This window comes from Pezoporus flaviventris, unplaced genomic scaffold (genome assembly GCF_033815535.1).
Source record: "Pezoporus flaviventris isolate CSIRO_AGI_PZ_B2104156 unplaced genomic scaffold, CSIRO_AGI_Pfla_v1 ptg000066l, whole genome shotgun sequence".
NCBI classification, from domain to species: Eukaryota; Metazoa; Chordata; class Aves; order Psittaciformes; family Psittacidae; genus Pezoporus; species Pezoporus flaviventris.
In genome coordinates, this window is record NW_026892614.1 from 16,459,482 (window position 1) to 16,483,451 (window position 23,970).

Below are 23,970 nucleotides of genomic sequence, written 5' to 3' on the forward strand. Positions count from 1 at the left end.
GAAAGTATTTTGTAATATTGGACACATTTAACCCATAACTTACCAAGGGAGAACTATGTTGTAACTTGCTTTAATGGGTGTTGATTTATAGGTTGGTTGGAATAGTTGTAAATCATGCCTGTTGTCCTAGAATATGTATTAACTGAAGGGATACCACTTTTCAGAGTGGTATTGAGTGACTTAAATGATACTGGTAGCCTTTCTCTCGTTCTTTGTGGAGGACATGTGGTGTTGTGAAATCTTAAAGCTGTTTCCTGGCATGACAGGTATTAATTTCTCATCTGTCACTCTGTAGTCTGCCAGGATCTGAGATCTCAGTTTAAACACAGAAACATCTCCAGATTTTAGTGTGTAGCAATGCCAAGGGAATAGTGGGATTGTCTCAAACATTCCTTTCTTACATATCTCCTCACCCCTGGGATTATTTAAAATCCTAAAACAACTACTGTATTTGTTCATGGGGAAGCCATGTGAAGCAACAATGACAAGGTATTTATGTACACAGTTGATGTTGGTCACCTGGAAGCAAAGTACAAAGCCAGTAGTGTGATTTGTAACTACTCTAATACTTCGTGTTTCTTATACTGTAAAACGGTAAACATCAGCATCAGCTCGTAGATGGGTTATTGTTAGGAACACAAAGGGATTCAGTGATTTGGCAAGGTATGCAATACTGTTAACCAAGCCTCTGCTACCTAATCTGAATGTATGATGCCACAGAGAGATGAGCTCACAAAGCTGTTTGTTACTTCCTTTTACATGTTTTATTAGCCACAATGAGCCACTAAAGGCTATTATTACCTTTCCTTCCAAAGCTCTGCAGTAGCTTACAATGTTCCTGTGAACCACAAACACACCTAGTTACTAGGTGTCTGCCAAGCACTCCAAGAAACAGCTCTTATTTCTGCAGTTGGGTTTTGTATGCCTCAGCTCCCTACATCAGAGATCTATGAGATCACTTTGTCACTAAAGAATCAATGACTGGATCTGGAACAGTTTGAGTCGCATCACTCTGGATGATGAACACGAAATGTCAGACAGATTAGAAGCAATGTTTCCTGAACTGAGGAATAAGAAAGGAGCTGCTTTTTCCAGCTTTTTACTTCCTTGCTGCTTGTTTTGCAATTACTACTACCTGTCACTGTCAGAGATGCTGGCTTGTTGGGGGATGTTCATAATTACATGTTCAGGAGCATGGGCTCATTTCAAAAGACACAAGGGCCATTCATTCCCACTGGTAAGCGTCTTTACTTTCAGTGGGCTTTAGAAGCTGCTGCTTTGTTTGATGTGAGATGTTTGCACCAAGCAGAATGGGCAAGTCCCTGAAGCAGCTCTGCATTTTCTGTTTTCTACCATGCTTCCAGTGGGTCTCTGTGAGAGATTCTTTACTTGGCATTCCTTGTAACCTTTTGGCTCGGCAATATTCATTCAAATATCCAGTTTCCAAAGGCCATCTGAGTTGCCTGTTTTTCACGGCAAGTACTGACTTCCATGTGGTATTTCATGATTGATAGTGCAGAGAATTAAGAATTGGTGTTGAAGAGAGAAACTAGAAAAAATAGATTTGGGGTGACTATGCCAACCTTCTGTTCAGGAAAATAGCAGGAAAGCAAACAAAACCCTTTGCCTCATTCAGGAGTGAGTGGGTGGTGCAGCCCAGGCAGCTGAAGGAGGGGGCAGTGTCAGGATGCAAGCTGGCCCCTCGCACTGCTCAGGGCTCAAGCAGCCCAGGTTTTACTGCTTTTCTATGCTTCATAGCAGCAAGATGGTGGGCTTTTTCACACAGAAAGAAAAACACAGCTTCAGCTTGCTCTCTGACACGTGCTTATGTGCCTGTTTTTTGTGTATGAGCAGAAAGCAGTAATCCAAGGCAGAGCCAAGCACTCCTGCATGAAGTCATGCAGACAAAAGGGCAGATCCAGGTTTAAATTGTATCTCTCTTAAAAATTAGGAGGACAAGAAACATGAATAACTTAAATTTTTTTCTCACTTTTATATTTTGCTGTCAGATATAATGTGGAATTGAATATGTTTGCTAAAAATCACTGGCAATACTTCAATGCCATCATTTTGGCATTTTGGACCTGATGTCTTTCCATTGCTTACAGTAGCAGTCCTATCATGCTCACTATGCATAGGTTTCTGTAAAAGTAAACAGAAATTATACATAAAGGCTGGTTCCAGCTGGAGGTGATGGTAAGTTCGTCACCCTGATTCATCAGGCTGAAACTTAGGTGTCTGTTTTGACTAGCCAATCTCTCCCTTACTAAAATAACCGCCTTAGATGAGGACTGCCCCCTGATACTGTAACTCTCACTTTGGACCATAGCAATCCAGAAAATTGCGCTGAATTCTAGGCTTAATATTTTGGCTGCATCTAGTTACACCTAATGAAGGAAATTTAAAGCCCTGAAGAAGGTGCACCACTGCCCTGAAAATCACAGATGACATTTTGATCAGTCAACTGAGCAGTCACATGGGTTGAGGCTTTGTGGTAAGGCTGTGGATGTACAGAATGACTTGCACAGTTCTGGTTTTAGGGGGGAGCGCAACAATTTCAGCAGTGGGAAGAGGTGGGGAAGAGACTGCCATACTCTGACATGTGTTGTCATGCCACCATTTCCAGCAGAAGCATGAGCCCACAACATTTCTGTGGAACAGAAGAACTAGTAAAAGTAAACTGTGGCTAACTTTTGCCACCCTTCTGCCCATGCAAATAGCAGTGAAGCGATCAAAACTCTTGCCATCATGCTGCTGTGATGCAAAATACGCTGGATCCTGTCTTGAAAGGTCTTGCTGACCATGTTCAGAGGCACCTGAAGCATCAGGAGGTTCTCCTTCCTCCTCCATCCAATGCAGAACACACCAAGCTGCTATCTGGTCCCATCAGCTAATGGTAGCTCTGCTTCCTACCCCCCATATCTAAATGTCTTGTGCTTCTAGCTATTCTGCTACTGCAGAAGTAAACAGGCCATAAGGCAGAGAGCTTCCTGAGGTTTGAGCTGTATGGCTGTAAACTGCCAAGCCTTGGTGGGCCAAAGTCTTCAAAGCTTCACTTTCCCTGTTCCTCACAGGCAGAAGTCAAGATAGGGGTGGGTCTGTCCTAGTGTTTTGGGGGTTGTGAGTGGATGGGGGAAAACAGCTGCTTGGAAGAGCAGCTCACATCAGCAACCAGTTTCCTTCAGAGACACCACTAAATGATGCTCCCATGTTGATACCTTTGGCCAACAAGGACCTCTGTTCACCACCTCCTGCCCCTGTCAGCAGCAAAGAACCCAAGGCATCCAAGCCAAGCAGGTGGCAGCAAGCTCATGACCAGATGCCATGACCAGCTGGGCCTCTCCCTTTATCCTGGCAGCTGTGAGCATGGGACCACTGGGCACACCAGGTACCAGCCAGATGACTTTTGCACACACACATGCACATATACTCACCCACCTCTTTTCTTATTTCCCCTCCCCTGTTCAGAGGGTCATGGTCCTGTTGTTCCCTTAAACATACTCTCCTCCCTGCTCAGGCCCTGGCAAGGTATAGGCTGGCTCGGGGGATGGTATTTTGTTATTGTTCGACTACTTTCACACAGCCATGACTGCAAGTGTTTCTCCCATTCCGAATTTTGGCCTTAACCTAAAGCTTCCTGAGATCTCTGGAATGGCAGTGTCGTCAGGCTGGAAAGGTGTACTTTGTGTCCAAGTGTTTCATTTAAAAGCTAGTGTCCAAGGCAGATGGGAGACTGTTCCTAGGCGTGTGTATGGAGGAAGCAGGGTGGGAGCTATCCTCTCGCATAAAGGAGAGTAAAAGGCTTCTGTCCTGAAGGGCCCCACTGGGGGCTTCACTGCCCTGGCTCTTATCAAGTTTTATTCACACAGCAGCAGGTTTCACAGCCCTTATCACTCATCCTCCCCTCCTGCCCCACCCCACACTGCTGTCTGCTGTCATTGTGCAGCCAAGCAGCAGGCAAGGCACACCCTGCTGTTGCTGGATCCTTTTCCCTCAGTCTCATTCCCCTGCAAACCACGCAGGCCAGAGCTGTGGTACTTGGCTGCAGGGTGATCACACAGCAGAGCCACGTGCCAAGATGCAGGAACGGCCCCAAAAGGCACACAGGGGCCGTGTCTGAACAGAGGCAGGACAGGGAGGACTTGTGTGGAGCTCGCTATGAACACCAGTGCAAACAGCCCTGGCACTCCGTGAGGGGTGTCCTGCACATCAGCCGCGAGCAAGTCAGGTGCTGTTCCCGCTACAAATGGGTGTGGCAGAGAGAAATAGGAGCAGCTGTAAGGTGCACAGTTCAGTGTAATGCATCTGTTGATGCGGAGATGTATCCAGCATAGCTCTGCATTATCTGTTAATCTCTGCTGCTAGAAGGCGTATGGCTGAGGCTCTCATGCTGCCCTGTGCCTCAGCTGCCTCTCCCGCTCATTCCCAGCAGCACTCCACCCACCATCTCTGTCTAGGGAAAGTCTTCCTTTGGTTTTGCAAATTCAAGGGCCTAAGGAAACTGAGAAGCAGTTTAGAAACAAAATCTCGTTAAACTGACCATCGACTGCCAAAGCCACGTAGGAAGAGAGATGCCATCTGGTAGTTAGATGACCAAATGCCAGGCCCACCTACACCATGCCTGTTTATAATCACGGGGTTACCATTCTTCCCCTATGCAGCATGCTTTACTGCACCACCAGTTCACACGACTGAGCTCATGCAAACGGTATTTCCGATGTATGGACATGAGCCGATTCCGCGGGAAGCGATGAAGCGCGGACGCACCGAAAAAGCCGCTCTTGTTCCCGAGCGCCTCCAGCCCAGCGGTGACACCCTACAAGGCCTTCCTGGGGAGGTGGCCCGAAGGGGCCCGGCCAACCGCCAGCCATGCCTGCACCACCCGCCGCTCCGCCCAAGCACCACCCAAGCGCGCAGGCGCGAAGCCCGCGAGTGCGCATCGCTTCCGGTTGGGCCCTCGGCCCAGCACGGGAAAGTGGTTTCCTTCGGTGGAGCCCGGTGTACCCTGCCTCAGGGCCGGGATGGAGAAGCTCAGGCGGGTGCTGACCGGGCAGGACGATGAGGAGCAGGGACTGACGGCGCAGGTACTGACTGGCGAGGATCCGCTCTTCTTCCCCCTTTCCGTACCGGAAGCTTGGAGGCCGCAGAGCTACGGGGAGCTCAGGGGGTTGAGTGGGGCCGTGGCGGCGGTCGTTGAAGTCTCCCTGGCCTGGGCCCTACCCGTGTCCGCGGCCTCCGGCGCCGCCGTGTTCCCCTCACATCCCCTCCCCGGCCATGCACAGGCACCTCACACAAACACGCACACACACACACACACACACACACACACACACACGTTATCCCCGCCATCCCCGCCATCCCTGGGTGCTGGCCTGCATGCCTGTCGCTGTCAGCGGGAGAGACGGGGAGGCAATGGGAAGATGGGAGTTTGCTGCCTGCGCCGAAGGATGAAATGTGGGCAGCAGGCCCAGAGTTTTGGCAAGTTCTGGGAGAGTGGAAAAGTTATTTGGTGTGTTGGGGGTTTGGGTCCTTTGGTTTTATTTTACACGTCCTGCTTCTGGATAGCAGAGTTTGGTGCATACTCTTCTTCCTACGTGCCCTTGGTACTCTGTGATCAGTTTAACAATAGGTTTTCTTTCTGTATTGCTTCTCAGTTTTCTTAGGTCCTTGAATTTGCAAAAGCAAAGAAAGACTTTCCCTAGCCAGCGTTTTATGCGTATTCTGTTGAAATTCCTTTTTTTTCCTATACTCCTCAAGTACAGTTTAACTTTTCCTTTCCCTCTGCATTGTCTTCCTCATTGTGTTTCTTTGGTTTTTAACTGGGCTTAAATACCATACATCCTGACACTTCTATGTTGAATCAAAACTGAGTGTACTTGCAGGGAACAATTAGTACCATCAGCTCCCTTTTAATTGGTGTGGCTGCAGGTCGAACTGCCCCACATCAAGGAACATCTTGGTATTGCGTGCTAGGGGGTACTGGAGCATGGTGGAGGAAGCTGGAACATAGAACAGCCTGTGTCTGAGCCCCAGCGAATAAGCCTCGGTGAGCCAGTACAGCTTCAGTATAGTTGGTGTCTATGGTATATTATTAGTTCTAGTAGCTCGCTACTGACATGCATCACTTAGACTGAGTTGCTGTTGATCTTCAAGGTTTGTGAACTTGAATTCTTTGCCACAGTAAAACAGCTAAATTGTATCATCACTTGACTGATTCTGGAAGCTGTGTGTCTGTGTTTGCACCTTTTCACACCAGAACTAGCTGCCAGTGTTTGTGAGGGATGCTTTGCCTTCTGATCTTATATCAAGATTATCAAAGCAATACTTGCATTTCTGTTAGTTAAATTCCAAGACAATTAATTAATCTGCCACCCCCAGTCATATTTCACATGAGACACGTGATACTGACATAGTTCTCCCTCACTTGACACTGTGATGTTTGTTTTAAGGCAGCAATCAATAGATAAATGGCCAAGTATTTAATGCTTTTATAATTGGACATGTGTGTCCTAAAAAGGAGGGAATTAAGCTAAGAATGTGTTATTTGTTAAATGTCAGCAAAAAAGTGTGTGCACCTATGCAGAGGTTAGTTTCTAAGAGGTAAAGCTGTGAAAGAAAATGTAAGGTTATGCATTTTGTATGTAAATTCTTCAACTGTTTTAGATGACCTTTCTGGAACTGGGTCATGTGTTTGGATAAAAATAAGGGCCCCCTCTTTGGAATAGCTGACAGTTGTGTAATAGCCATCATACTGTTCCTGTTCATAGGTATCTCTTCATTCTTCTTGACTTTTGCAGAACCATTACCATGAAGTCTGTAGTAATTCCTGTTAAGTACAGTAGAGGTATATAGTGAGACAACTGTGTGATGATTCAGTGAAATCTTTCTGTACTTTCTAATCTCAGATGCCGAGCTGTTGCTTCTTGCTGCAATTAGATCAGTTATTCTGTTTTGTTGGATTTTGTTTGGTTTTTTTAAGGAATTAAAGGAATTTGTTAATAAAAAATCAGTAATAGATTGTAAATATACCCATGTAATGATGTTGTCAGAGCAGCATTATGTGGTTTAGTTTTATCTACACCGAACAAAAATCAAATCAGTCCGTTTGATGCATTGGCTCCTTTTATGCTGTAGTTTCATGATAGTTGTCAGCTGACAGCTGCTTAAAGCATTTAATAAGATTTTAGCAAGGAGGAATAGACCAGATATTTACATTTCTTACATTTTACTCTGAAGTTTTGATAGAAATCCATGTAAGGAAGCCTGTTAGGAAAAAATGAAAATGTAAATATCTTTTGAAATATTTCATAGGAGCTCAATTCTGCAAATGCACTGAACATTTCTGTCAAATTCAGTTTTCTCCATTAACTGCATATTCTTAAATTTACTATCAAGAAAAGATGCAGTTGTGAACTTCTAGAATCTTCCTCAAAACCTGTAAAAGCAAGTATTTCTATTTTTGTTTTTTGTTTGCCCACATGAAAAACTTTTATAAAATCATTACTAATGGGGGGAGGGGGGAAACTAGGTGGATGTTCAAAGCCACTAGAAATGTTTTTGATCAAAGGCAGCCTTACAGATTAACATTCATATGATTTCTTTTGTGTCCGTAGCAAGCTATTCAGTAAAGACACTGTTGTCACTTGCAGCACATGTATTAGACTATTGCAGGACTGTTCGTTCTATTTCAGAAAGTCTGCCTACCAGATTACAGTTTCCACTTGAGGTTTTCTCTTGATTTCTGGATGTCTTGGTCATTTCTGTGATGTAATATTTCCTTGGGATATCCTGTGATTAGAAAATCTGTGCTTCTTGCCTCAGAGTTTGGCATTAAAAGCTTAGCTGTAGAAAACTAAGGATTTTTTGTTTCTTTTTATTTTTTTATTGTTTGGAAGCAAGCTGAAAAGCAGTATAGGAAGAAGGGTATGTTTTACAAGAACTCCCTTGCTGCCACTGCTGCACGGTTCTCTACACTAATCTTTCCCCAGATACGAAATTTGCATGGAAATTTTTTCAGTCTTCTAAGTAAAAGCTTCTGCTAATGGAAATATCAAATATATTAATGCAAATTCTTTCCCTCTGAAACCTAGGACTTGCTGTATGTCTTATGTCAGACAATAAAAAAATTTCCTAATTGCCCTTATGTTGTTTCCTGCTTTTGTTGCATAAGCTGCTTAGACTTCCGAAGTTTTTCTCAGGATTCTGTTTTATAGTCTCAGTATAAAGTGTAATTAGCTGTTACTTCAGGGTGTCACACAGCCCCTCTTATAGAAATTACTGCTCCTGCAGCATATGCGACAGAATAGGCAGGTGCTGTGTCAGGTTCTCAGCTTTTACAGGTTGTACCCTGACACTTTAGTACAAGCTGAAGTCTGTGGTTTAAGTAGTTGAACTATGTGTCTGTCACTCAGCTTTTGCAACAAGATGCTTCACTACAGGGTGAAACACAGCTCAGAAGAGTAACCAGTTCCACTGCTTCCATGAAACCTAAAAAGTACGAGGTATCGGGGACTAAGAAAATGCATTACCAAATCTCTGGGGTCAGGATTTCAAATATTGCATCAACTGGGTTCAGCTTGATAATATAAAAGGTGATGGCATCAGAGATGGATGGAGAATCAGCCTTCATTTTAATGCCAGTAAGTTTATTTAGTTTTGTTATTGCAAAGAATGCTGTGCTGTGGTGCTCTGGCAGTCCTCGTTCCACAGCTTATCTTCTTGCAGTTCATGCGCACGTATCATTAATCTAAGTTTTTAGGAATTAAATCCATAAAATTTATTAAACTAATTTTAAAATAATGTTTTGAATCTTGTGGCATTTTTTGTTCCAAGCCTTTGTGTGGTTCACTTATTTATACTGTTGGTATTTTTTCCACTTAATAACTGTTAAGGATTTACATGAAGATAAAGCTACTTTCAAATTTATACACAGAATGAAATTTATCCATAGTTATTTCAGGAACACCATCAGATATTAAGGCTAGAAGTAGAACAGCAATAAATGGTAGCAACGTGTCTGATACAGCTGAAGAAATAACTTGCCTTAATCTTCCTGTTTTCAAGGCAGTCTGAAATGTGTGTACTGGGTATACTTAACAGTATTGCTCCTTCCACGCTTCATTTCTGAGCAGGGATGGAAATGAGTGTTACTCTTCTTTTTTCTTTTTTTTTGGTATGTGTGTGGTTAGTTGTATGAAGAGGTGAAACTAAAAGCATGATTCAAATGGGTCCCTCCATTAGTTATGTCCTACCAGCTCTTCCTGTAGTTCTTGTGTATATAGGCATTCAGGAATATGGCTATCAAATATGATTTAAAATCCTAAACTGTCTTTCAGTTACTGTTCTTGTCTGTTTCTTTAATGCATACATAAGGATAAAGAGCTGGACCTAACCAGGTAAGCTGCATTTTCTGACCCACAGGAAGTTCAGTCTTAACAGCTGAACACAGAGAAGGGGAAATAGAATTCAGAATTCAGCTCTGTGTCTGCTCAGACAGCATGCAATTGTAAAATACTATTTTTTATATCCTGATGCTGCTTCTTAAGTATATATTCAAAGTATTCAAATTGATTAAATAATGTTAGTATTTTTTTATCAGTAGAAAGTAGCCAAGCTATTCCTTGTTGACATAAATTCAGATACTGATTTGTCACAGTGCATAGATGTGTGCTTGAATGTGGCCTTTTTTTACTGTACCAGGTATGGATTCTTCCTTTATATAGATGTGACATCATTCTAAGCAGTAACCAGATTTCATTCATTCACTTACTACTACTGCCTGAAAGAGAAATTTCTCAAGGGAACATGAGAAACATCAAGCTTGGTTGGGGAAGCCCTAACTTGTATATTTGGTTAACGCTTGTTTGAAAATATCTGTAGACTAGATAACAAGTTTGCTTGTGTCATCTGAACAAATAGAAAGGTTAGCTTTTTAAAGGCATCTTATGTAAGCTGAAGCAGCACTTCATTTAATAGACCAGTTTAGAATAGGAAGTATATTTAATTGTAGTGACCTGGAGTAAGCTGAGTACATTTTCATTGCAGCATGGGTGAAGATGAGCTGAGCATATCAAACATGTCACTTCTGCTGAAAGGGGCTGTTCTGCCAGCTATGTAGCCCTGCATCTCTCCTTACATTAGCCCACTGCTTTTCTGACACCTTGCAGAGCGAGTTTGGCTCATTAGTCTAGCAAAGGACTAAGTCATCAGAACAGAAGGAACACTACTTTCTTTCCGCTTCATGAGTTGTGTCAGCTAGCTCAGCTCATTCAAAAGCGTTACAGGTTCTGGAGTCACACTGGAGAAGCAGGAAGTAAAATAATCCCTTTCAGAAAGTTAACTGTCTGACGATTCAGACTGTGTTAATCTGCTTACACCTTCACTGTGTAAGGAACAGTAATTGAACTGGAAACATAATGCCTGTAGTAGATACATACTTACAATGGATTCTGTCTAGTGACAGAAAAAAGTAGTATTTCTATAGAAACATAGAGTGCTGTACAAATAGATACATTCTTCTGCAAATTGCTAGAAGGTCCTGTTATTCTTCTGCTTTGGTACAGTTGTGATCATTTTCAATTGTAATTGTACGGTGAAAAGGCCTGTTTGAAAGTGGAGCAGTATTGCTTGAGTGCCAGGGTATACCTTCACAGGTTTAGTCTCGGTTGGTTGGTTTGTAAATATGTTTCCAGAATGCTAATATAATTTTTTAAACTGAAATAATTAATATGCAAACATATATAAAGCAACGCAGAATAATTGTTTCTGGCTAAAAAAAATACTTTGTTTGAAATTAAAGACTTCAATAGTAAATTAAAAAATGTTTTTTAGATTGTTCAAAGCTGGGTTTGTAATATCTTTTTTTTTTTTTTTTTTTTTCCCCTCTCCTCCTATTAAGGTCCTTGATGCCTCAACACTTAGCACTGGTACTCGAATCAGATGGTTTGCCATATGTTTTGTTGCTGGCGTCGTGTGTTCTTTTCTTGTAAGTAAGAGGGTTTTTTCCTTGCACTTTATTACTGTCCTACAGTGGAAGTTCATTCATATTCATACTTTATATGTGATTCTGTGTTCACCTTATCCTATATCCTAAATTTTGTATCCATAAATTTAAATGGATATTAAGTTTATAATTGGCATGTAATGGCTGTTCTGTAAATTATTATTTTGACTATCTTCCTTCCATTCACAGCAGAGAGCATTCTTATTGTGGTCTGATAAAATTTCTTACTAGAAGGTTTGAACGCTGACAAAATATGCTGTTCTTTTAGTTAAGATTTGTGAGTGGCATACTACGAAAGTTGTCCATTGTGTACCCATCTTATTTTTATTCTCTCCATTAAGAAGGGGAAAGCTTGAAAGGTTTTTAAAGTCTGTAGAAACCACAAGTGTAACCTATCACACTCACAAATGAATAGGTGGTGACTGTGGTAGCATGTTGACACTTGAAAAACCTGCTACACTCCTTTTGATCTTACAGTCAGCAAATCATTTGTTCATTCTTGAACTTGTTGTCTTGGCAGGAGGCTTAAGCCTGCAGTTGAGAGTTGAGATCTATTAATTGATTTGGTCTGTCAGAAGCTGACACAGGTAACTTGCAGTACAAAACAGTGAAACAGTTCCTCATCTGCATGTAAGAGTACCAGAAGCAGGTGAAGTAACACTGGGGAAGTAGGCAGACTGCTGGGTTTGGTTTTCTTTTTTTTTATTTTTTTTTTTTCTTTCTTTGGAGGGGTGTGGAGGAGGAAGTTGGGTTTTTTGTTTTGTTTTTCAGTACGAAGTAGAAAGTTGGTTCCTCTCAAAACATGACTTTTGATGTAGGCCAGCCAGCAGTCTTTGGCTAATGTGTGTGGCTGACACTTGCAGGTTTTGTGGAGGCACTCAGGCCGATTGTTTTGACTTGTAATGTGTTCTGGTAGTAGGATGGAGTAACTTATCCAGTTTGTATTAGTTTCTGGGTTTGCCATTATTCAAATGATTGCTGCTGCTCTTCCATTTACCATGAAAAAATTTTAAACCAAGGAATCTTAAGTAGTGACAAGAAGCAGCAATTGTGTAGGAGCAATCTCTTGATTGAGGCGCTCAGAGATAGCCACTTACTGGATTCTCCTGCAGCTGGAAGCTTCTGATTCTTCATCAGAATTTTTTGGTTTGTTAGGCTTTTTGAGACCCAGAGGTAACCCAGGACAATTTCTGGTCTTACCTATGAGAGGTCTTATTTAAGTGACAGTCAGCTCAATAAAGAAACCGTAGAGTGGTATTCTTCATATTGATATCTATGCTAAGTACAGTGACACAGGCACTGGCCAGGGGCAAACTCTAGGAAGGGAGCTCAAGACTGGGTTAAAAGATCCCTTTTTTAAGGTAACTTAAGCATTATTTGGTTGACTCCTTCCCCACTCAGTTTTTTTTTTCTCAAGTTGTATTTAACCAGTATAATCACAGATTTTAGTACATGCTGTGTCTATGCTTTAGCACCAATTTTTGGATAGTTAACATCACTCTTTTTGCTGCTATTCTTTTAATGTTTAATCTTTGTGCCTATTATACATGACATCATGTGAAACTATGAAGCCACAGATAAAAGGCTTTAGGATCTTGGTTTCCTCCACTTTCCTTGAGTCATTCAGAGCTTGATAGGAGTCAAAACTCTGAATAGTGTGCTTGTGGACCTTGTGTTTTGGGGAGTTCAGAGGCAGCTCCCTAGCTAAGCTTTGTCATGTGAAACTGAGAGCTGGAAACTCCACCTTCCTCTGGTTCAGATTATGGATCTTTTGGTGTATTTATTATGTTCTGGGCTGACCAAAATTGCAGGTGGTTTTTTTTTCTTTAGTCTTTGCAAAGTGCCCATAGGCTTTCCTTGTAGAATATAATTGAACCCTTTTTTTGCAGTTTTTCATGGTTGCTTGTACCTGTGGTGTCTGTGTGAGCAGACACCACAGATTCCCACTGAAATTGCAATTGGGTACAATATAGTTTTCCCTGATCATCATAGGGACTGCAGTTAGCAGAAGGCTTCGGATTTTTTTGTGCTTTGTAGAAATAAGATGTCTGCAGGTAAGAGTTCTAAAAGCCTCTGTGAATCTAGACTGTGAGTTCAGGTTGTTGATTGGAGGAGAAACATGGTGGATATAGTGTGGTTTTATGATATTTTGTCCTTTGTGTGCAGAGGTGTATGATGTATAGTTGGGCATTGTAACAAAAATGAATGTGCCATAAATATAAACAGTACAAATAAATGTTAAAAACAATATAAATAAACATTGCCTAGTTGTAAAAAACATTGTGAAATCTAGTAAACCAACACATTGTTTTGCCACTAGGTGTCAACAGAAGTATGCTAAATATTGACTGCTACCAGTCTGAGAACAGCATAGTCCACTGGTATGTGTCAGAATGACACTCTTCATAGTCTGAAAATACATTTATAGACTATAAAATCTAAATAAATTGATTTAACTGTTTACAAACATACAAATATCTTTTCTAGGGAACAGCATTGCTATGGCTCCCACAGGGGATCAAACTTTTTGCTGTGTTTTACACCCTGGGAAACATTGCTGCATTAGCCAGGTATGATTTCTTAATTATTGTTATTAGGAAAGTACCCTCTTTTTCATCTATGCTTCCATTTGCTTTCGCTCTAAAATGGTGTCTGTTGGCTATGAACAAGATTGTTTTCATATTGAAATGTTAATAACAAAATCTTGTTTATCTTACTGTTTTAAGATAATCATTATTAGTGACTATCAGGTATGCTGATATGCTGGCTGAATGTTTGTGCATTTGACAGGGAAGTCCTTCTGCCAGGTACAGAGGTACCTCAGTTTCAGGGGCAAACTTGTAGTCTGCCCATTGCCTGGATGCTTTGTTAGTGGAAGGACCTTTTTACTTTTAACAGAGAGATCATCCTGGTTTAGGAAAACTCATTGAAGATGGAAAGGTTCTGGTAATCCGCATTTTGACTGTAAGGCCTGGCACAACCCAAAAATCATTTGCAGTGTGTTTTTAAACTCTGTGGTTGGATCTGTGCAGTGTATCCCACAGCACTTAGTCTTAAAAAGTTTCAAAAGGGACCTCCTAGGATCTAAAACTCTTCTTTCGCTGTTTGAAAAACATGTAAGAAACAACTTAATGCCAATAAAGCATTTTCAGTTTGTTTGAACTTCTCTTACTATTACAGCATAGTTGAAGCATGGTCATGGGACTCAAAACGGATGGAGTCTGGTTCTTGACTTTAATGGACTGTTATTTCAGTAAAGTCAGTTTCTTGAGTCAAAGCATTGTTAATCTCTTAAAAATCAGGCAATGTGACATTAATATTTGAGAAATGTGATGGTGTACTGCTTTTCCTCAACAAATGTTTTGGGAGACAAAAATGTTTCTACTGGTATTGAGTCTCATTTGTATAAATATTCCATCTCATACTAAAACAAGACACTAGCTAACTAATTTTTTATCCTATTTCTTCAGGTTTGTTTGTGCTTTTTTGGTCTTAATTTTGTGGCCAGCTGTCCTGGGTTCAGCAGTAGCAGTCATTTTTCTCCTTCTTGGTAGCTGGTGCAGTGCAGTGTTTTGACTTTCAGCTCAGGAACAGAGCTGATAACAAGGATGGTTTGGTTTGGTCAAGGTCTTTGTGAGCCTCATGCTCTGCCAGGGAGGAGGGGAAGCCGGGAGGAAGCGGGGACAAGACACCTGACCCAAGCTAGCCAAATAGGTATTCCATACCACAGAACGTCATGCCCAGGATGTAATTGGGAGTTACCCAGAAGGGCTGGGAGACTGCGGGGTTGGAGGAGGTATCGGTCAGAGCTTGGTCGGGCTGGGGGGGGCGAGTTATCGGTCAGCTGGTGGTGAGATGTATTCTCTTCCCTTGTTATTTCCTTTATCATTGTTATTATTGGTGGTAGCAGTAGTGATTTGTGTTATACCTTAGTTACTAAACTGTTCTTATCTCAACCCGCGGGAGTTGCATTCTTTTCGATTCTCCTCTCTGTCCCTCCAGGAGTAGGGGAAGGGAAAGAAGGGGGGAGTAAGTGAACGAGTTGCCTGACTGGGTTTAAACCACGACACCAGCGGACAAGATTAAAAAATACTGAGTAAAATTTCGTTTGGATTGCAGTGAATTTAGGGCTTTTTTTCAATTGAGAGAACTTTTTCCAATTAAAAGAACTTCTGAAGTCTATCTACACAACTTCAAGAAGGGAAAAAGGGTGAAGAGAAGGTGATATATGCATGAAGCTGCTGTTCAGGAGCATCTGGGTGTAGAAGATGATGGGTTTCAGCTTGGGAAATTTTTGGATTTTCTACAAAGAGTGTTTTGTATTTTTCTACAAACAGTGACTTCAGCGACAGGGAAGGAAGAGGCTCATCTCAATATTTGAAGCCAAATAATTCCTATTATGGTTGTGAATTATTAGTTCACATTGCATTTCTTTGCATGAACAGGTACAGCATACTGTTGCTGATGGTTTTTATTCTCCCTTCAAATTAAGTGCAGAGTAGAAGAGAGCAGGTGGACTTAATACAAACTACTGAACCTTTCTTTTCTTGTTTTGTGCTTGTTGAATTTGGGCAGAGTTAGAACTTCTTGTGATCTTGATTGTAGCTACTTGCACACTGCCTGTTTATTGTTGAACAGAAATCTACAGAAATTCAGTCTTTGTATTCATTGCTTGCTTTTGACAAGTCAGTTCTTAAAGCAGCCTCAATTCTCTAGCCTTCACTTGACAATCATCTGCTATAAGTGGTAATGATTTGGAAAGAATTTCATTACCAAGGGTGACTCTATCCATAAGCTGTTTCCAGGACTAAATTAATGCAATATTTCACCTTTCATTCTAGTGGATCTTGTTCTAAATATTGAAATGCCTTTTTAAAACCTTTGTAGTTATCTGACTGTTGGAAAACTCATCAGTTCTTGTCTCTTTATTTGGAAATATTTACCATTTGTTTTGTTTTTCCCCTCCTATTAGTACATGTTTCCTGATGGGGCCACTGAAGCAATTGAAAGCGATGTTTGAGCCCAAGAGATTAGTAGCTACAGTTGTTATGCTGGTAAATATACTATCTTTACTTCCTTTGCTAAAAAGTTTTCCTTTGGCCTCAAAGCTGAATCTGAGTTTTTACTAAAGGGAGGTGATTTCTCAGTTCACCTTTTCTTTATGCTGAGTAATAATAGTCGAGCTGATCAGTTCTGTGTATCATACAGATTATCTGACTCCTTTCTGTAAGCTTGTGGTTTTGTTGCTTATGATGTGTTTTTTTAATTATTTGGAACAAAATGTTCTTTACTAAATATTCCTTACTAATGCTAATATTAGGTTTATTATTTGTAATTTATTTTCTGAAACAATATCTTTGACAACAAGGTTAGAGAGGGACTTTTCCACTACCATGACAAGTCAGTGGTCCCTGACTCTAGCTTGAGAGTTGTTTGTTTGCTGCAGCTCTGTTTCTGTAGCTTAGTGGTTCAGCACAAAGAGAAAATTAATTTTTCTCCCTGAAGTCCAGGAAGCCACATGTTCACCTTCATGGTTTTCTATTGTGAGGTCCTTGGCTTCTTTACTATGCCCATCCTTCCTTCTTCCATAAGGATGGAAAAAACAACTCCATCCACAATCGCAGAATCCCTATTCCAGAGCTCTAGGTAGTTAAAAAAAACAAGTTCCTGCCCTTGCTGCTTCTCTGTTTTGTACTTAGTTTCTCTTGTTCCTCCTGATTTGTTTCAGCTTTTATTTTTGAAATGTAGTTGGCTGTCGTATTCTCCCTATCCTGTAACTTTCTTTTCTAGTTGATTATAGCTGATGTGGATAAGAAACCCTTCATGAATTCTTTCTGGATGGCTGTTGTATGGGCTGTATCTTCTTTCTCACACACCCCTGTGTGAAAAAAACAGAATTGTAATCTCATTTGAGCACCTTACAGTTTTTGGAGAAGTGATTTGATCCCTGCTTTGGCTCTGAGCTTTGTTAAAGAAGTGACTTTTTGCCATCTCTTCCAAATCATACAAAGTTAAAAGTCCTAGGGAAGTTATGTTTCATAGGTCTATGGTAAAAATGTCTGAGAACACCTCCAATTATCTAGAGTCTGTGCTGAGCATGAATTCTGCAACACTTTACATCTGAGGGGTTTTTCTGGTCAAGCTGATGGCCTAAGCCAGACAGCAAAACAGCCAGCGCAAAAATCATTTGCTCTGATGGTCCTGTCATCTGCTGTGCTCAGACATAGTAAAGAAAGTAACAAAGACAAATAAGTAACCTGCTTTGAAGGCTGTAGGAACAAGTTGCATCAAGTAAATGGAGAGACAACAGAGTAGTAAAAACATCACAGACCTACCTTCCTGTGCAGGGAAGCTACCAGCAGGGTTAGGAAAAGACAGAATTAAATGTCTCTTCTAATAGGGAACAAGAACATTGGATGCAAGTTAAGCCATTAGGATAGAAAATTTCAGTAATACAGAGAAGAACTGGAAAACTAGTTTAGGAAACTTTTGATCCCCATCGTAACACAAAGTTAGAATTGCAGGCAACTCAGGAGTCACAAATCTGTTTGGAAAATTTCAAGAGAGATTGCTATTTTTATTTCTTACAATAAAAGACCAGCAGATTTTTTCAGTGAAAATTAATTGAGAGTTTCATTCTGTTTTCTACTATGTGTGATGACAAATGGAGGGAATTGGGTGAGATTTAGCAGAAAAGTTAAAAGTGATGGTTAAGCTCACACAAATAGTGTGATTAATTTGGCATAGTAAACCATATCATTGTAATGTTTCATCAGAGGCATATAAGAAGATTGAATATAGCTTCATATGAGCTTTTTCACTGTGTTTGAGGCAGCTGCTCCCTGGTGGGCTCTTCATTACTGTCAGAAGATGAAGAACCACTGGCAGAAGAAGCAGAGCCTGTGTTTGCCAAATACTGTAATTGTGAATGGCTGTTTTTAATAACAGGTTGTTCATAGTGATGCACATATGTTTCTTGTCACATTTGGTGTTATGAGTACTAGATCCAAAATGATACTGTGTGCTGAAATAATAGAATAGCTGTTCCCAGACTACTTGGTTGCTTTCAGTAAAGCTTTATAAGCTAAGCCCACCTCTTAATAGAGCTAACATATAAGTCTACACAGACCTGGTTGTAGTTCTCCTGGTTGTTGAAGTCAATTCCTGCCTCCTCTTTATTCTAAGACTTGCCCTATTCCCTTCTAGCCAGGGAGCACAGCATGCTGTGCTTTGGAAAACACCACTTTACATGGAGTTCAGCATACAATCACTGTGTGACAGCCTTTGGCTTTGCTTGTTTCATGAGTCAACTTTGAAAATGCTGATTACCCACTGAAAACATGCACATAGGTACTGTATTTGAGTATTCATTCTGTTCTCTCTTTTCATCTCTCAGCTTTGCCTAATACTGACCCTGTGTGCTGTATTCTGGGTAAGTTAGAATACTTCGTTCCTCCAAAGAGCAATCTAGCTTGCTTAGTTTATTGATTGTGTTATGGCTTTAACATATAGTTCAGTTGTAGAGGAAAGATGAGCTTGTATATGTGTGTTACTTCTATTTTCAGCTGTAGTTGAGTTTAAGTGGATCGATAAGCCTGCTGACCGCAAAGCAGATGCACCCTTCCACCCACATGTGGTGAAGCTGAGAATACAAAATCTAGAGCATCAGGCTCAGTCTGCAGACCTCTGGAATAAGAACTAGGAAAAGCAAGTTAAAATATACTTTCGTCTTAGTGCGTAGTGATGTACTTAAAGAATATCAGAGAGTATTTAGTGGTCTTTAGGAACCATGGATACAGAATATTAAACTGATAAAGGAAGAGAGACAGAAGAAATACCTTCAGGCATCTTGATGGAAAAACGGGCTGGAGTTACATGCCACAGAAATAAATATGTAGCTGAAGTGAACTTCAGTACTTGCAGAAGAACAGTATCATGAATGAACATGCTGTTAAGTGTTTTCCAAGCTACAGAAGATTCTCATATTATGATGCTAATGGAGTAATGGTTAAAATGAATAGAAGGTTGTTAGAGTGGAAAGGACTAGCAAATTAAGGTTGACAAGGAAATGTAGGCATTGTCAGTTAATTACATTTTTGACTGAACAGACTGTTCCAGTTGTTCACAGTATAGACTGATACAAAATGAACTAACCTGCAATATCTGCATTATTTTTACTTAGGGCAAAAAAGGTTTGGCAATGTTATTCTGCATATTGCAGTTCTTGGCAATGACCTGGTAAGATTTTTAACATTAATTTTAATTTCTTTTCCCTGCCCCTACACCCGCATGGTTATAAACCTATATATATCCATTTCGCATAACATAAGTGTGCCCAAATGCTAGCCTCAATCTGTTTTTCTAAGCTAGGTTGTATAACTTCAGCAAAATCAATATGCAATCATCTTGCAAAAATGGTATTTTTAAATATATTCTGCAATGTGTGAGCTTATTTGAAGAATCATAAAAGGAATATATATGCAAAAAATTCTCGTGCCTTTTCTCTGTTGGGAAAGTAACTGTATATTAACATGCCCTGCTTCTGGTGATCTGCCTCTTCTTAAAGTTCTAACTAATTCTTCATTTTTGGAAGTAGAACAAACTAAATAACATTTTTATATGGTGTGTCCTGCCCCAAGAATATGAAGTGGCACTGAGTAGAGATTGGGTGGACATGGCAGGGTAAATCAGCGCAGTACTACGATCACCACCCAGATGTGCTCAGGGAATAGGCTTGGGAATGTGTGAGCACAGTTAGGTTAATGCTTGGAAGCTTGGCAGAAGTTTTTGTAGTTACTGCTTTCTCCATGGAGATACAAGTGAACGTATTTGGTTTCCTCATCCCAGGTGAATTATGTGGTACTAACTCTTATGCATTCCAAGATGACCACAGTTCTTGTTTGAACTTGCCCTGAATACACAGTGTCTGTACTGAATGTGGATCTGAGAACAAATAACTGCTTGTTCAGGATAGGGACTGTTGGGCATCATGCTGGGCCCAGGTCAGTGCTTGATACTGGATAGAGGGAAGACTGCTAACTCAGACTACATTTTACATGTTTACAGCTTTGCATTTGTGAGGTGTCCTAGAGCTTAATCAGGCTGGGCATGACAACAAAATATTAGCTTGGAGGCTTGTAAGAAGCAGGTTTTAGAGGATACTTCCATTATCCTCTATTTGAGTGTCACAATTACAGTATATATCTGTAGCTGTAATTATTCATATTACAGCATATATCTGTATTTAGAGTTATGTAAATAACACGATAAGATTTATATTTGCATAGTAATTTATATTGTCTTTTAATCTTGAAAAAGTTGTCTCTATCATCCTGAAGAATATTGTTTCCCCAGAATTTCCAGTCCTTTTGAATCTGGTCATAGTAAATCTGCTTTTTGAAGTTTAAGTACAGTAGAAATTATAACTATATTTAAAAATAAAAAAAAGGAAAAAGTAAACCAGAAAATCCTCTGCAGTACATTTAGTTCTTGTCCAAATGTGTCATCTTCTCTCAGGTAAGCATTAAATTGAGTATATAGCCTTGTTTAAGGTTTTGTTACAACAGGTTGCTTTTATTGGTAGGGCGGGTTGGAACTAGATGATCTTTAAGGTTCCTTCCAGCCCAAGCCATTCTGTGATTCTGTTAATGCTGGACTAAAGTGAAATAACTGTGTTATAGGAGAGGCATGAATACTCTGTCAAATACACTTTCTTCCCTTTTTTTTTTTTTTTTTTTTTAGGTATAGTCTGTCGTATATTCCTTTTGCAAGGTGAGTGTGCATGATAAAGCTGGGGGGGAAGTCCTTAAATTCAGCATGTGAAAAAACATAACCTCCTCCCTTTTTAGAAAATGACAAGGCTGAACTCAAAGTAATGCTTGATATAAGCTTTAAATACAAGCAAAGGGCATAGTAGTTCTCTTTGTTAAATTTCATTCTAGCTTTCATCACTGAAAATAAATTGAGGCACTTTTTTTCCACATTCTCCAGTGATTTAAAAATATATTGATGCAATAGTGACTTTTCCAGTACTAAAATTAAAAGACAGCATATGGATCTGAGGTCTTAGTTAAAGTATACAAGCAAGCATAGTTTCAGATGTTAAGCCTGCTTCTGAATTCCTCCATCATTCTTAGGAGAGGCAAAGGCAACTCTGTTAATTTTCATTTTGGGATGCTTCTCTGTCTCTTTTAACTCTTGTGTGTACAAAAAGGGAATGAAAGCCCAACGCACAGTGAAACCACATGCAAGTAAACAAATGTAAGAACCTATTTTTAATATGATGTTTCATGTGAAATGCAGCTTGGTCTCTTGGCAGTGTATTTGTAAAAAAAAATTAAGTGCCTCCATGTCTGGTACTACTATTTGGTGAGGTTTTCTGTAGTAGAAGTGGGGGGTAGGAAAGAACAAAGTATCGTCTATCCCTTTCATCTTCCTGTAGTGTTTTTGTAACTTTGCTGAAAAATCTGTACTACATATTGTTTTTTAAGCTTCACTTGATCTAGGGAGGATTAAGCCATATATATATATATATACACACTGTTTTAAAGACAGTAGTGGATAGTTACAATGGGTTGAATATGCTAACTGAACTCAGGCTTCAAATTGACATCTTGCTATTTCTGACATTTCAAGCTACCCCAGTCAAAAGTGATATTCTGAATTCTCATAATTCCTTTGGCCATATGACAGTCCCACTGGTCTTCTCTTCCCTATCAACAGTGCTTTAAGTTCTGGTCAGAAAAACATTAGGTTATACATATCACTTAATAGCTTTGATTTTATTTGTCTATTAGATTTTATGATCAAAAAAACTGCATTTTACCCAGGCTGCTTTTAGTAGTACAGTGATTTCTTTGGGGATTAAGTACTTGCTTATGTGGAATGCTATCATAAATTTCTTGTATAGGCTGCCTTTCTTACGGAAATGGTGATCTAAACCATGTTAAGTGCCAGAGAACAGTGTTATGTGGTTTGTTTCCAACAAAGTTATTATTATTTGATTTAACTCTGTTAATGGTTTACCCTTTACAGTTTACTTGTTCATGGGTTGTTTCTTGCTGGCATGGCAAAAAAATCCCTAAACAAACAACAACAAAAACCATACATACTGTGACTTAAGAAGTCATGATAGTATTTGTCTTCATTTTTCAAATTTACTAACAAGAGAATACAAATTCCACTCCTTAAGCCGATACATTTTTGAGAAAATGAAAAATAAAGGAGTCTGGAGTGAGTGATCTCAGTAGTCATAAAACTATTTATTGTTGGTTAAAGAAGTGGACCCCTTCAGATCTTTCAAGCCTTAAGGCTGAGTCAGCTCTCTGCCCTGCAGTGTTGGTACATGCACTTTAAACCCTCCAGTCTGTGTTTTGATTCTTCCTGCAAGATGATGGTCTAACTTCCACGTGGCCTGTACTCAAAAGTGCACCTGTGCTTTGCTGCTTGTCTGGATTTGGCACACTCCTCAGCCATGCATTTGCTGGTCAGCCTTTGTAAAATCAGGCTTTGACCTCTGTGAATCCCTCAGGTGTACTGCAGAACAATTTTGAATACTGTCTGCATTTTAGCACATGTCTGATTGCAAACAGTGTGGAAGGCTTAGACAATATAGGCAGACCTGAGCGTCAGAGTCGGCTGTAGCTGGTGCTGTAGATGCACTCAACATAATGATGGTTGTAAAGATCCTGCATTTGATAAACTATTGATTTTTGTTTCTATAGTATTTTTAACTTTAGGCATGCAGTGTTTGATATGTATATGAAAAGAAGAAATAACTGACTTTTTTTTTTCTTTTTAAAGGGATGCTGTGATTAAATGCTTCTCATCCTGCCTAGCGTAAATTAAAAACAGAAACCACTGTCCACTTTAAAAGGCAACTTTTATTCCTCTGTGAACTTTGCTCTGAAAACTCTACTTTTCTATTCATGAAATGCCCAGTAAGAATTTAGTATGTTCCTTGCCTTCTGCATTTGGGGGATTAAATATTTTTTACTGGAAACAGTTTAAAAATAAACTGGGCAAACTGTTTGTGTTTACCCTGAAGCTTTTAGGGTCTTTTTTTTTTTTTTTTAACAGAATGGCACATTTTAAATACTTTGTGCAGCATGGTCTTAAAGCTACCCTGCATCCAGTAACAGTTTATTCCCCAGTGGAGGCAAGCTGCTAAGATCTGGGCAGTATGCGTAAAGATTTCATTTGCAGTTCTGTCTAAAATTTGCAATGTACCATTTATGTTTGTATACTGTTAATTGTTTGTTTTTCCAAAGATGGAGTTTTATAAATGTTGTAAAGACTTTGTAAGTTATAATTAACTGCTCCTTTGAAATGTCTGTACATGTGCCTTATGGAAAAAGCTTAATGAGAGTATGTGATAGGTCTGTTTAAAGCTTGTTGGATTTTATTAAAAGCTGTCTTTTATGATGGGTTTTTACTTTCATACCTAAATACTTTTTGCTAAAAGAACTTATCACTAATGTATAAATGAAATTTGTGAAATAAATCAGTTTTGAAGGTGCTTAAAATGTTTTTTATTTAGGAATCCACTATAAAGGGCTGAAAATTAAATATGAAAATATAGAAAGTAGGATATGTATATGACTGCATCCAAAGTTAGTTATTAGATTTGTGGAAGCAATCCTTCCTGCTGGTGACAGGGGACTCGGGCATTCTGGGCACTGCAGCAGGCTCTTGGGCCTGTTAGTGTACTGTGCAGTGAGGTGGTGGACAGCCTCTCCAACTCTGCCTGTCACAGCCCTTCGGTGGACCCTTGGGTGAGTTCTTGGTTCCTTTTTGTTTCCAGTATGCATTGGAGATGAGCCAGTATGCGTGTAGGTGGTGATAGATGTCATACTGTCATTGCCATGGAGCACAGCTGACACTGGGGAGATCAGCTGGTGCTTCAGGACCAGGCACTTGTGGGCTCCAGCATCGGTGTTGTCTGTCACCCACCAGTTGTTTACACAATC

General features: G+C 40.1%; 1 protein-coding gene across 1 annotated transcript; it reads left to right on the forward strand.

The window, feature by feature from the left end:
* Positions 1-4,924: 4,924 nt before the first annotated feature.
* SFT2D1 (SFT2 domain containing 1) lies at positions 4,925-23,526 on the forward strand. Its single transcript, XM_061471380.1, has 8 exons — positions 4,925-5,084; positions 10,898-10,984; positions 13,490-13,572; positions 15,975-16,056; positions 18,399-18,434; positions 19,185-19,240; positions 20,744-20,773; positions 22,805-23,526. Exons 1-8 carry the CDS (start codon positions 5,022-5,024, stop codon positions 22,842-22,844), a joined length of 477 nt encoding a protein of 158 aa, XP_061327364.1. The 5' UTR covers positions 4,925-5,021; the 3' UTR covers positions 22,845-23,526.
* Positions 23,527-23,970: the final 444 nt, after the last annotated feature.

Bases quoted from the DNA above. Each gene is read 5' to 3' on its own strand.
- SFT2D1 (XM_061471380.1), top strand. From the start codon at position 5,022: ATGGAGAAGCTCAGGCGGGTGCTGACCGGGCAGGACGATGAGGAGCAG. The intron at 5,085-10,897 runs GTACTGACTGGC...CCTCCTATTAAG, and splicing joins AGCAGGGACTGACGGCGCAG to GTCCTTGATGCCTCAACACT. The intron at 13,573-15,974 runs GTATGATTTCTT...CCCTCCTATTAG, and splicing joins AACATTGCTGCATTAGCCAG to TACATGTTTCCTGATGGGGC.